The sequence below is a fragment of the Benincasa hispida genome, chromosome 1 (assembly GCF_027475165.1).
Source record: "Benincasa hispida cultivar pf3 chromosome 1, pf3_genome.v1.1, whole genome shotgun sequence".
Taxonomy (NCBI): Eukaryota; Viridiplantae; Streptophyta; class Magnoliopsida; order Cucurbitales; family Cucurbitaceae; genus Benincasa; species Benincasa hispida.
Window position 1 is genome coordinate 97,695,762 of NC_143478.1, and position 12,072 is coordinate 97,707,833.

The 12,072-nt window shown below is 36.4% G+C and overlaps 1 protein-coding gene across 1 annotated transcript; it reads right to left on the reverse strand.

Moving 5' to 3' along the window:
* Positions 1-9,347: 9,347 nt before the first annotated feature.
* On the reverse strand, positions 9,348-10,549 carry LOC150038889 (uncharacterized). The gene is made up of 3 exons (XM_090314905.1): positions 10,215-10,549; positions 10,016-10,157; positions 9,348-9,422 (listed from the first exon to the last, which is right to left on the reverse strand). The coding sequence occupies exons 1-3, from the start codon at positions 10,547-10,549 to the stop codon at positions 9,348-9,350; spliced, it is 552 nt and encodes a 183-aa protein (XP_090171031.1).
* Positions 10,550-12,072: the final 1,523 nt, after the last annotated feature.

Below are 12,072 nucleotides of genomic sequence, written 5' to 3' on the forward strand. Positions count from 1 at the left end.
ATATATGCAGCAGCGGATCAGGTTTCTAACTTTCAAAACTAATTGTGAAAGTTAGTTTTGAAATTTAATATGAAAGTTGGAGTTAAAAGTATAAAATTTAATATGAAATTAATCTTGAGTGATTAAATGCGTATTTTAGTTAGAAGTGATAAAAATGTTTTTGACGATTTTAAAATCACTTCCAAATGATCTCATATTTTATCTTATGAACTTAAATTATGTTAAACAATAACAAGATATGAATATCGTATGCAAGATTTAAAATGTCGATGTTGATGAAAATATCGAGATCTTTATTTTACGAAAATTTCTATGAAAAAATTTATAAAATGTTAATTTCGATGGATATTTTTTGGAAAAATTACAAAAAAAAAAAAATTAATTAGTAAATGAACTTTTTGATGATTTTCAAAAAAGTTAACATATCTATTATTTAATTAGTGACATTTTGATGTTTATTTTAAGATTTACCCCTCATGTCGATGTCGAATCTATAGAAACGTGGAAATATCGACATGTCGACGAAAATTTAATACTACGATTGTATGTTGAATTTTTTTTTGTTCTCTTTGTTGTTTTGATCTTCATACATGCAATGTTGAAGTTCAATGGCAAGTATTGAAAGTAAATTGCAGCATGTAAATTGCAACACATGCTGAGCACTTTCCTTTAGACCCCTCTTTGGTCTTAGGGTTATATTCTTTGATCTTAGGGTGATATTTCAGATGGGGGTATATGAAGACATGTTCCCTTATATATTTTGTTAGACTTGGCTGCAGTTGATCATTAGAGATGTTTCATTTAATCTATAACGGGAAGGAAAATCTCCGATTACACAAAGAATGGAAGAGAGAGTGTGGAGAATTTTCTCCTTCATTGGCTAAACGGAGACGGAGATGAGGATTATATTCCATGTCCCCCATCCCCGCCCGACCCTGTTTAATTATATATCTATACCCTAAAATGAAAACTCCTAGTCCTAGACCATGAATGTTGTAATATACAAAGTTAGAAAGTAATAGTTAAAATTTAGCTTCTAAAAATTATGGATATTTAATATTTTAATTATATATTTGCATGTAGAATATTATTATTTTTATTAAAAAAAATTTATAGTGATTTATTTAAATAAAAATAATATTGGAAATGCTCCCTACTTGAACAGAATTGAAAATTTTCCAAATTTTATTTGGTTGAAAATAAATGAAAACTAATTAAAAAGAAGAAGAATTAATTAAAAAACAAGATGATAAATCCTTCTTACAGGAACCTTTTCTCTACAAAAGTCAACAGAAAAGTTTACAGGGATGAAGGGGTGGGAAAGCCTTCCTCATCCCTCATTTTGGTCGTAAGATACTATATTTGTGGCCCAAATCTTGTTATCTTTTTACAATATTGTTTTCCTTCTTATTTTAGGTTGATTATGTCATTTGGTTCAAAATTATCCATGATTTCATTAAATGATTTTCTTTATAAAAACATTTGCATTTTAGTTATATATATATTATGAAGGGCATTTTCTATTATTAAACTATCATTTAATAGTTAACAACAACTACTACACTTGTCCACACATGAATATAATTCAACCAATTAAGAGATATGGAGTTAGAAGGAATATTTCTTTGGTTTTGGACAGTTTTTTTAATATTTGAAAAATATTTTCTTGAATCTGTCTTGTAGTTTGACTATGCAAGTGATTGAGTAGAATCTTTCTACATGATTAGGATGGTTGAGTAGCTCGTCAAATTACGCCTCTAGTAGTTTATTGACACTTGAATTGTCCATTTTGTTAGACTTTTCTTTTAGGTTCACTAGTGAAATAATGTTCCTACTTGATTAATATATGATAATTATGGGTAGTAAGCTTCTCAAATTACGCCTCTACTACGTACTAGTGATTGTCACTCTATTCTCCACTTTGCTTGATGGATATGTTGTCTTTTACCTATAGAAATATCCCTGTCTTAGAGCTAAAACATGACTTTCCTTTCAAAAACTAGCAACATCGTTTATGAATATCATGGTTACATTTCTTTGATTCTAGGGTTACTATCATGGATTTTCTTTAGAGGTTAAATTACAAGTTTAGTCTATAAAATTTTCAAGTTTGTGTCTTCAAAACATCTTTGAATTTTGAAAAGTTTTTAATAAGTTTCTCAACTGTCAAGAATTTAAAAAATGTCTAATAAGTTTTTTAACTTTGAATTTTGTGTCTAATAGATTCTTAACATATTAAAAAATCTTTAAATTAACGAATCTATTAGATTTGAAATTATTTTTTGTCTAACAGAACTTTGAACACTCTCAACTATTCAAGAACTTTACCTTAGAGCTTGTGGCTTTTTTCACTTTCACTACGTTTGAGCACTCGAGACCTTTAGGACCTTTTTCAGTATTGTCGATATGTACCGCTTCGTGAACTCCTTTCACAATAACTCGACAATTTAGGCTTTTCAATACGTTTGAGCACTCAAGACCTTTAGGACTTTTCTCGGCATCATTTATGTGTACCGCTTTGTGGGCTCCTTTCACAATAACTCGACAAGGAGATGAAGATTATCCTTGAATGTTCTCTTTAATGAGGGCACTTCATACTCCCTTTAACCTAATTAATGAGTTCTTAGAGAGAATTTGAACCCTAAAATTAAAGAAAAGTGTAAATACTTAACCATTGAAATATACTCATGTTGACTTACCTTTAGTTATATATCATGGGATCTTTCTCTCATATTAGGGGTGTTCACGGTTCGGTTTGATTCGGTTTGAGATTTAAATTGATCCGAATCGCAAATTTCAAAAGGTATTTTTCTGAAACTAAACCAAACCATATGTTCGGTTCGGTTGTGCGGTTTTGGTTTTTTTTTTTTAATTTGAAACAATATATTTAAAAATATAATTTTGACGGTTAATTTTGAAATATAAAAATAATAAAAATTAAAATGTTTAAAGTTTAATAATAACAATTGCAAATAGTCATTATTTGGTGTTACTAGTTTAGATTACTAATAACACTACAAGTTCAACAACAAATTTAAAAATTATTCCAAAGTCTAAAAATATAAGTATTACAAACATAAAAAAGTTCTTGTTCTACAAACAATAACATAAAAGTTCTAAAGTGCACATCAATAAATATAAATACAAGTCTTAGTGTCCTACAACCAACATTAAACTTCCAAAGTCCACCAAACATAAATATAAGTCCTACAAATATAAAATTCCAAAGTTCATCAAACATAAATACAAGTACTACAATACAAACATAAAAGTTCCAAAGTCCATCAAATATAATTAAAATTACTGCAAACATTAAAGTTTCGAAGTCTACCAAACACAAAATTTACAAACATGTTCATGCCACCTTCTCCTTCACATTCTTCCCCTTCTCGTTCTTCTCCTTAATTTTTGCCTCTAAACCTGCTTTGAAGACTACAAAAATGATTCTTGTTAACATACTAATTATATAAATAATATATTTGACATATAGAAAGAATGTTTTAAAGATATGAACCTTCTTCAACAATTACAATATCCTCCAAATATCGTTGAAGACCAACACTAATTACTTTTGAACGTAACCAATTTTGTGCACATACAAGTGCCCTAACTATGGTTAGAGCTAACTTGAAACGAAAAGGATAAATTACTCTCCCACTAGTACTGAATGCAGACTCAGAAGTAACTATGGATACCAAAATTGCTAAAAGATCTTGTGTAATTTGGCTAAGAACCTTATATCTAGAAGAATTTCTTTTCCACCAATCTAAGATATCAAATTTCTCCTCACGTTTAATACGAGGCTCCAATAAATAAATATCAATTTCTATATCCATACTTAGTGTATCCTCTTCCTCCATATCTTCAAAACCAATGTCTAAAGCGGTACTAATAATAGAAGTAGTAGTTCAAGATGAAGATATAGTACTCAAAGAACTACTAGTAGTACTATCACTACAAACCGAAGGTTGACACATTCTTGCACAATCCTTGAACAATTGAGAAGATGAAATTGAACAAGAAGATGAACCATGGGTAAGCAATGACAAAGTATATTCAACAAATAATTTTCTCAAAACAGACTCCACCTTATTTCCCATTTATTTTGATGTATCTGTTGACTAAAATTAGAGGGATGCAATATGCGATGCATTTCTTAAGGTTATGCGTTGATACTCATGCGTCGGTGGTCATGCGTTGGAATGAAACTATGCGTTAACAAATGTATGCGATGACCATGCGTTTTCGTCACAAGTTTTCTTGCGCTCGCGCCAAGTATAACCTGAATATAAGTTTCTCGGGTGATCTGAGGTCGAACTCAGGGACTTGTAACTAAATGCTATGCTGTAATGTGTTTGCAGTGGTTGAATAAAAGAATGATGGAGGGTATAAGCTATAAACTACTCATACTCCTATCTAACAGATAAAGCATTTAGAATATGAATGAGAGGTAGAGATACGACAACTGTTGACACGTAGTAAATGGATGGAAAATAGATAAAATGTGAGGATGTCTTCATCGCAACCCTTAAGAGTGACCGCAAAGGCAACCTCAGCCAATGCAAGCTATACGATCATGCTACACATACTTGAGCCTATTTCTAGGACGTATGCTATGTGTATGCGAAGTATCGAGAGGCCTTATTCCTAAGTCTCTATTCCTGCTCATTTGCTCTCACACATAAACAAGATAACCGCATACCACCACCGTATCCTACTTCTTGGACGCATGCAATATCCTCTCTGTAAGGTGCTTACGCTGTGTAATAGAAAACAGAGCTTATTCCTAAGTTCCCCATTCTTGCTTATGCGATCTAATCCGCTCTCCTGAGACTTAGATTTAGATTTTAGACTACTCTCCCAAGTATGCCTAAATGAGGAATGTTACGCTCATAAGACAAGATAATCACATAAACCTGGCTGACGCAAGATTATTCCTATCTCTAGTGAATACTGGCTTACATTGCTTAATGCGACAAACCACTTACCCTCCCGGGCAGTTAGTTATTGCTGACTTTACTCATAGACAAGTGTTGCGTCCACCTGTAGACAAGCGTTGCTATGCTTCACACTAAGCAAATAAGGTTTTCTCACACACTCGCACAACGCACATCATTCAGTGGTTTGCTACATGCTTCATATCTCTAATCCGCATGACTAAGTATGTGATACTCTAACAGTCTCACTAAGTGATGCAATGAATGTTAAAGGTGCTAAGCAAAGAAAGATGGAGATGGAATCGAAGGAAACTTAGAAATGCATTGAACACACAATGTATTAATTTCTTAATCCAAAATGTAATACAATACAATATAAGAAAAGAAGAGAAAATGAAAGGACCAGCTGGAAGCAATGTTTTGCTTCCAGCAGTTGTGTGTCAAGGCTGCCGGTGGTGCTATGGAAGGACGGTGGAGCTGACTTCTTCGAGATCTAACTTTGGCTAAGGCTCTGGTCGTCACTCGAAATGGATGAAGGAGATGAAGAGCTCTCAAGCTTTCTTCTAACGCATTCGTCTGGATCACAAGGATCCACCCAAAGGTAGGAAACCTTGGATGAAAACCTTACATGATCTGAAATTCTGCTCATCGGCTTCTATTTATAGAGCTTGATCGCCGACAACATTAATGGACCTGCTCTGATTTTGACATTCGCGGCGCATTGGTTCTTTTTTGAATCTCGGTTGCTAACGGTGTGGAAGGTGAAATGTCAACATCATCTTTTGATTTTTCCGAGATATGCGTTGATGCTTCCATTCCACCAACCTTGCGGTAATCCTGCTATTATGGTAATCAGTAATCATCATGTAGCCGCAATCTTGAAATGACCGCAATCGCTTCGTTACTGCAACTTCTACACGTTGACCGCAATCGCTTGATGATCGCAACTCCTATGTGATGGACGCATGCGGTTGATTACTGCAACACCCATGTGTTGAACGTATGCGTTCGCGTTTGCGATGGAGAATTTCTCCACATGCGATCGTCTATGTGATAGCCCGGCTTCTGCGTCTGCGTCCGATTCCTGTGTTAACTACAAAGATAGACAATTGAACGCATAATAACGCATAATAGTGGGTTAGCTGAGATTCTGAATGTTGAACGACGCAAACTCATGTTCTCATGAATACCTAACATAATTGCCGCATATTATGCTTAACAGCCCTCATAATTCTAAATAAAAGACCTAAGATGATGTGCATTTCTGCATGTCATTAGTATCCATATCAAATAATTGATTCAGACAATACATAAGAAATTTCATCTTGTAACGTGGGTCCAAAACAAAAGCAACATACAAAATGAAATTTGTTTTCTCGCTTGTCCCCCAATACTTATCATATTTCTCTTGCAATTTCAAAGCCATATCATGCAAAAGTAAATTATCAGGACAAGCTACACTTGAATATTCTTTTATGCAATTCTGAATAATATTAATCCCATGGAAGACCGTTTTGGAAGTAATATAAAGAGACCCTGAAAGTCTAACAGTTGCTTCATAGAATACAGATAAGAATTTAGTAAAAATTCTAACAATTTCCCAACCTTTGGTGGTTGATTTACTCTCTTCATTTATGTAGAATGTGTCGTAGTCTTCGAACCTCTCAAATGCTTTTTCAAACTTTTCAGTTGCATCAAGCATTAAGTATATAGAGTTCCATGTAGTTTGAACATCAAGACATAATATACTCTTACTAGATATGTTTTCCTCTTCAATACACTTCTTAAATTTAGCAAGTCTAGTAGAAGAAGATCTAACAAACCTCATGACATTTCGAATTTTAGTCAATGTATCATTCACATCTTTTAGATCATCAAAGACAATCAAGTTCAATATATGTGCACAACATTTAACATGCAAGAAGTCCCATTCAACACAAACTCATGTTTAAAACACTTCTTTAGATAAGTAATAGTTGTATCATTTGATGGAGCATTATCAATAGTTAATGTCAAAACCTTGTCAATACCCCACTGTTTCAAACGTTTCTCCACCTCTTTTCCTATTGTCTCCTGATGACATGCAGAAATGCACGTCATCTTAGGTCTTTTATTTAGAATTATGAGGGCTGTTAAGTATAATATGTGGCAATTATGTTAGGAATTCAAGAGAAAATGAGTTTGTTTGTTTAGCATCAAGAATCTCGACTAACCCACCATTATGTGTTATTATGCGTTCAGTTGTCTATCTTTGTAGCTAACGCAGGAATCAGACGCATAAGCGGAAGCCGGGCTATCATATAGACGAGCGCATGCGGAGAACTTCTCCATTGCAAACGCAAATGCATACTTCAATGCATGGATGTTGCAATAATCAACTGCATGCATCCATCGCATAGGAGTTGCAATCGTCAAACGATTGCGATCATCGTGTAGAAGTTGCAGTAATCAAGCGAATGCGGTCATTTCAAGATTGCGACTACACGATGATAACCATAATAGCAGGATTACCGCAAGGTCGGTGGAATGGAAGCATCAACGCATATCTCGAGAAAATCAAAAGATGATGTTGACATTTCACCTACCACGCCGTTAGCAGCAGAAATTCAAAAAAGGACCATCACGCCGCAAATGACAAAATTAGAGCAGGTCCACTAATGTTGTTGGTAATCTAGAAGCCGCTGAGCATAACTTCAGATCGTCCAAGGTTTTCATCCAAGGTTTCCTATCTTCGTGTGGATCCTTGTGATCCAATCGAACGCGTTAGAAGAAAGCTTGAGAGTTCTTCATCTCCTTCATCCATTCCGAGTGACGATCGGAGTCTTCGCTGGAGTTAGATCTCGAGAGAGTCAGCTCCACCGCCCATCCATGGCACCACCAGCAGCCTTGACACACATCTATTGGAAGCAAGATATTGCTTCTAGCTGGTCCTTTCATTTTCTCTTATTTTCTTATATTGTATTGTATTACATTTTGGATTAAGAAATTAATACATTTTGTGTTCAATGCATTTCTATATTTCCTTTGATTCCATCTCCATCTTCATTTACTTAGTATCCTTAATCTTCATTGCATCACTTAGTGAGACTGTTAGAGTATCGCATACTTAGTCATGCGAATTAGAGATATAAAGCATGTAGCAAACCATCAGAAGGTGTGCGTTGTGCGAGTGTGTGAGAAACCTTATTTGCTTAGTGTGAAGCTATAGCAACGCCTGTCTATAGGCAGACGCAACACTTGTCTATGAGTAAAGTCAGCAACAACCAATTGCCCGGGAGGATAAGTGGTTGGTCGCACTAAACAATATAAGCCAGTATTCACTAAAGATAGGAATAATCTTGCGTCAGCTAGGTTTATGTGATTACTTTGTCTTATGAGTGCAACATTCCTCATTTAGGCATACTTGGAAAAGTAGTCTACAATCCAAATCTAAGTCTCAGAAGAGCAGATTGGATCGCATAAGCAAGAATGGGGAACTTAGGAATAAGCTCCGTTTGCTATTACACAGCGTATGCACCCTACGGAGAGGATATTGCATGCGTCTAAGAAGTAGGATACGGTGGCGGTATGCGGTCATCTTGTTTATATGTGAGCACATGAGCAGGAATAGAGACTTAGGAATAAGGCCTCTCGACACTTCATATACACATCGCATATGTCCTAGAATTAGGCTCGAGTGTGTGTAGCATGATCGCATAGCTTGCGTTGGCCGAGGTTGCCCTTGCGGTCACTCTTAAGGGTTGCGATGAAGACATCCTCACATTTTATCTATTTTTCCATGCATTTACTATGCGTCAACAGTTGCCATGTCTCTACCTTTCATTCATACTTCCAATGCTTTGTCTGTTAGTTAGGAGTAGAAGTAGTTATTAGCTTATATCCCCCACCATTCTTTTATTCATCCGCCGCATACACATTACTGCATACGTCTAGCTACAAGTCCCTAAGTTCGACCTCGGATAACCCGAGAAACTTGCGTTCGCGTTTTACTTGGTGCGAGCGCAAGAATTGCCAAGAACGCATGGTCATCGCATACATTCATTAAGGCATAGTTTCATTCCAATGCATGACCACCGACGCATGAGTATTAACGCATACCTTAAGATATGCATCACTGTCACACCCTCTCCCAGATTACCCTCTTAATTTGAAAGAGGATATGACTATGGTAGTTACTAGTCCTACTGCCAATACTTACCACCTTAGCCTTCCAATCTAAATGCCATTCTTCTAAACATTAATAATGTATGCATACAGTATGCCTCCTTAAGGTTCTACATAATATTATATAAACATATGCATACAGCCATGACATAACATCTAAGGAAAAAATATCCACAGATGGACCCAAACAACTCTAACAAAGCCCTAGTCCCTCTCAAAACATGTGTACATAAACAGATCATCAACCTAAGTCTTCTTAATAAGCTGGGCCTTTAAGTGGCAAGCAGCAACAGGATCAACCTTGAGGAATCTGACCGTTACCTGAAAAAGGGAAACACAGGAAATCTATGAGCTAGTAGCCCAGTGAGTGACTATAGAATCATATTATGTCATGCAATACATCACTATAAACATGTAAGTATACTGATAAGTATCTCAAGCAACTTTCTTTAAATATAGCTTAAAACCATTCTTGTACATCATTAAACATCATATTCCTTAGTTGAGAACGAGCCTACAATGCTCTAGCTCCCAACGTCTATTACCGACCAAGAGACCCATACTTCGGCCTCCCAAGTTTAAGGATTAAACCGACACGTCACCCCCCACATTTAGTACCTCCAGCCAAACCAATAAATGAGCTTCCTTATTTAATATATTTTTTTCTTTTCCTTTCTCCACAACTCCTATGTACATAGATTCCCATTGGTTAAATATTTATTATAATATTCCTTTAGCTAACATGCTTATCTATGAAACTTAGAGTTCAGGGTTTACATTTATCTCCCCCTTGAAAGAAATTTCATCCCCGAAATTTACCTGACATGTCATTTGAAAAGTTGAGGATATCTCTTCCTCATTTGGTCTTTAGGTTCCCAGGTAGCTTCCTCGATTCCATGATTACGCCATAGCACCTTCACCAAAGGAATCGTCTTATTTTTGAGTACTTGGTCTTTCCTGTCTAAAATCTCGATGGCCTCTTCCTCGTAAGATAAATCTTCTTTGAGTTGTACTAGTTGTGCTATTAGTATGTGCATAGGATCAGGCACGTATTTCCTTAACATTGACACATGAAATACGTCATGAATACGAGTTAGCTCCATCGGCAACTACAATCTATATGCTGCTGGACCAACTCGTTCCACAATTTCATATGGTTCGATGTACTGCAGACTTAGCTTTCCTTTTCTCCCGAACCGGAGAATTCCTTTCCATGGGGATAGCCGAAGAAATACCCAATCTCCGACTTCAAATTCTAGTTCTCTTCTTTGCTTATAAGCATAGCTTTTCTGTCTATCGCGAGCCGCCTTAAGATTATCCCTGATAAGTTTAACATTCTCTGCTGCTTGTTGAACTAATTCTGGACCCAATAATTGTTGTTCTCCGACTTCGTTCCAGCATACTGGGGTTTTGCAAGGTCGGCCGTACAATGCTTCATAGAGAGCCATTCTGATACTAGAATGGTAGCTATTGTTGTATGCAAATTCAATCAACGGTAAGTGTGTATCCCAACTTCCTTTGAATTGTAATACACAAGCTCTTAACATATCTTCCAGTGTTTGTATAGTTCTTTCCGACTGTCCATCTGTTTGTGGATGAAAAGCCGTACTGAAATGCAATTTAGTGCCCATAGCCTTCTATAAACTAGGCCAAAATTTTGAAGTAAACCTCGAGTATCGGTCTGACACTATCGACATTGGGGCTCCATATTCACTGATTATCCTATCCACATAAATCTTAGCTAGACAGTCTAGTGTAAAAGTAACTTTTACTGGTATAAACTTGGCCGTCTTGGTCAGTCTATCGACTATTACCTAAATGCCATCGTATCCTGAGGGTGTCCTAGGCAATCCAAATAGGAAGTCCATTGTCACATGCTCCCACTTCCACTCAGGCACTGGGAGTGGATTGAGTAATCCTACTGGTCTTTGTCTCTCAGGTTTTACTTGTTGACAGATTATACATCGGTCCACATATTCTGCTATGTCCCTCTTCATCCCAGGCCACTAGTAAGATCTATTCAAAGTTCTATACATTTTGGTGGTTCCTGGATGCATAGCATAAGAGAAACTATGTGCTTCCTCTAGAATAGCTTGTTTAAGCTGTAGCTTATTAGGCACACACATTCTTCCCTCCTTCTGTAGTACATTATCTGTTCTCAGTTGAAAGTCAACTCTGATTCCCTTACTTACATCATCGACAATCTTCTGAAGGTCAGGGTCTTTCCACTGATCCTGCTTAAGGTCTTCTACTAGGGTAGGCCTTACCTGGAATGTAGCTATCACTGCCCCTAGCGGTCTCACTGATAAGGCGGTTCTAGAATTCCTGAACTCTTACAATAACATTCCTTTCATTGTACCAATAATGGCCTTGGGTCCTGAGGACTTCCTACTTAGTGCATCCGCTACAACATTAGCCTTACCAGGGTGGTACTTGATGGAACAATCATAATCTTTAATCAATTCAATCCATCTTCTTTGTCTTAGATTTAACTCTGTTTTATCAAAGATATATTTTAACTTTTGTGATCTGTGAATATTCTGCAGCGCTTTCCAAATACGTAAGGTCTCCACAACTTCAGAGCTAAAACAACTACTGCCAATTCCAGATCATGCGTAGGATAAATGCTTTCATGCTTCTTAAGTTGACGAGTGGCATATGCAATCACTTTCCCATCCTGCATCAACACACATCCCAATCCTTGTCGGGATGCGTCACAATAAATCTCAAATTCTTTGCCTAGAACAGGCAAGGTAAGCACTAGCGCTGATACTAGTCTCTGTTTCAGCTCCCGAAAACTAAGCTCACATTCCGACGACCACTTAAACCCCACGCCTTTCTTGGTCAGGTTCGTCAATGGAAGGGCTATCTTAGAAAAACCCTCCACAAACCACAAACCTCTAGTAAGAACCTGCCAAACCTAGGAAGCTGCATATCTCTGAAATAGTCGTGGGTCGTTCCTAATTAACTA

Bases quoted from the DNA above. Each gene is read 5' to 3' on its own strand.
- LOC150038889 (XM_090314905.1), bottom strand. From the start codon at position 10,549: ATGGCTCTCTATGAAGCATTGTACGGCCGACCTTGCAAAACCCCAGTA. The intron at 10,158-10,214 runs GTAGTTGCCGAT...GTCAATGTTAAG, and splicing joins GGTCCAGCAGCATATAGATT to GAAATACGTGCCTGATCCTA. The intron at 9,423-10,015 runs GTGCTATGGCGT...TCCCTTTTTCAG, and splicing joins AGACGATTCCTTTGGTGAAG to GTAACGGTCAGATTCCTCAA.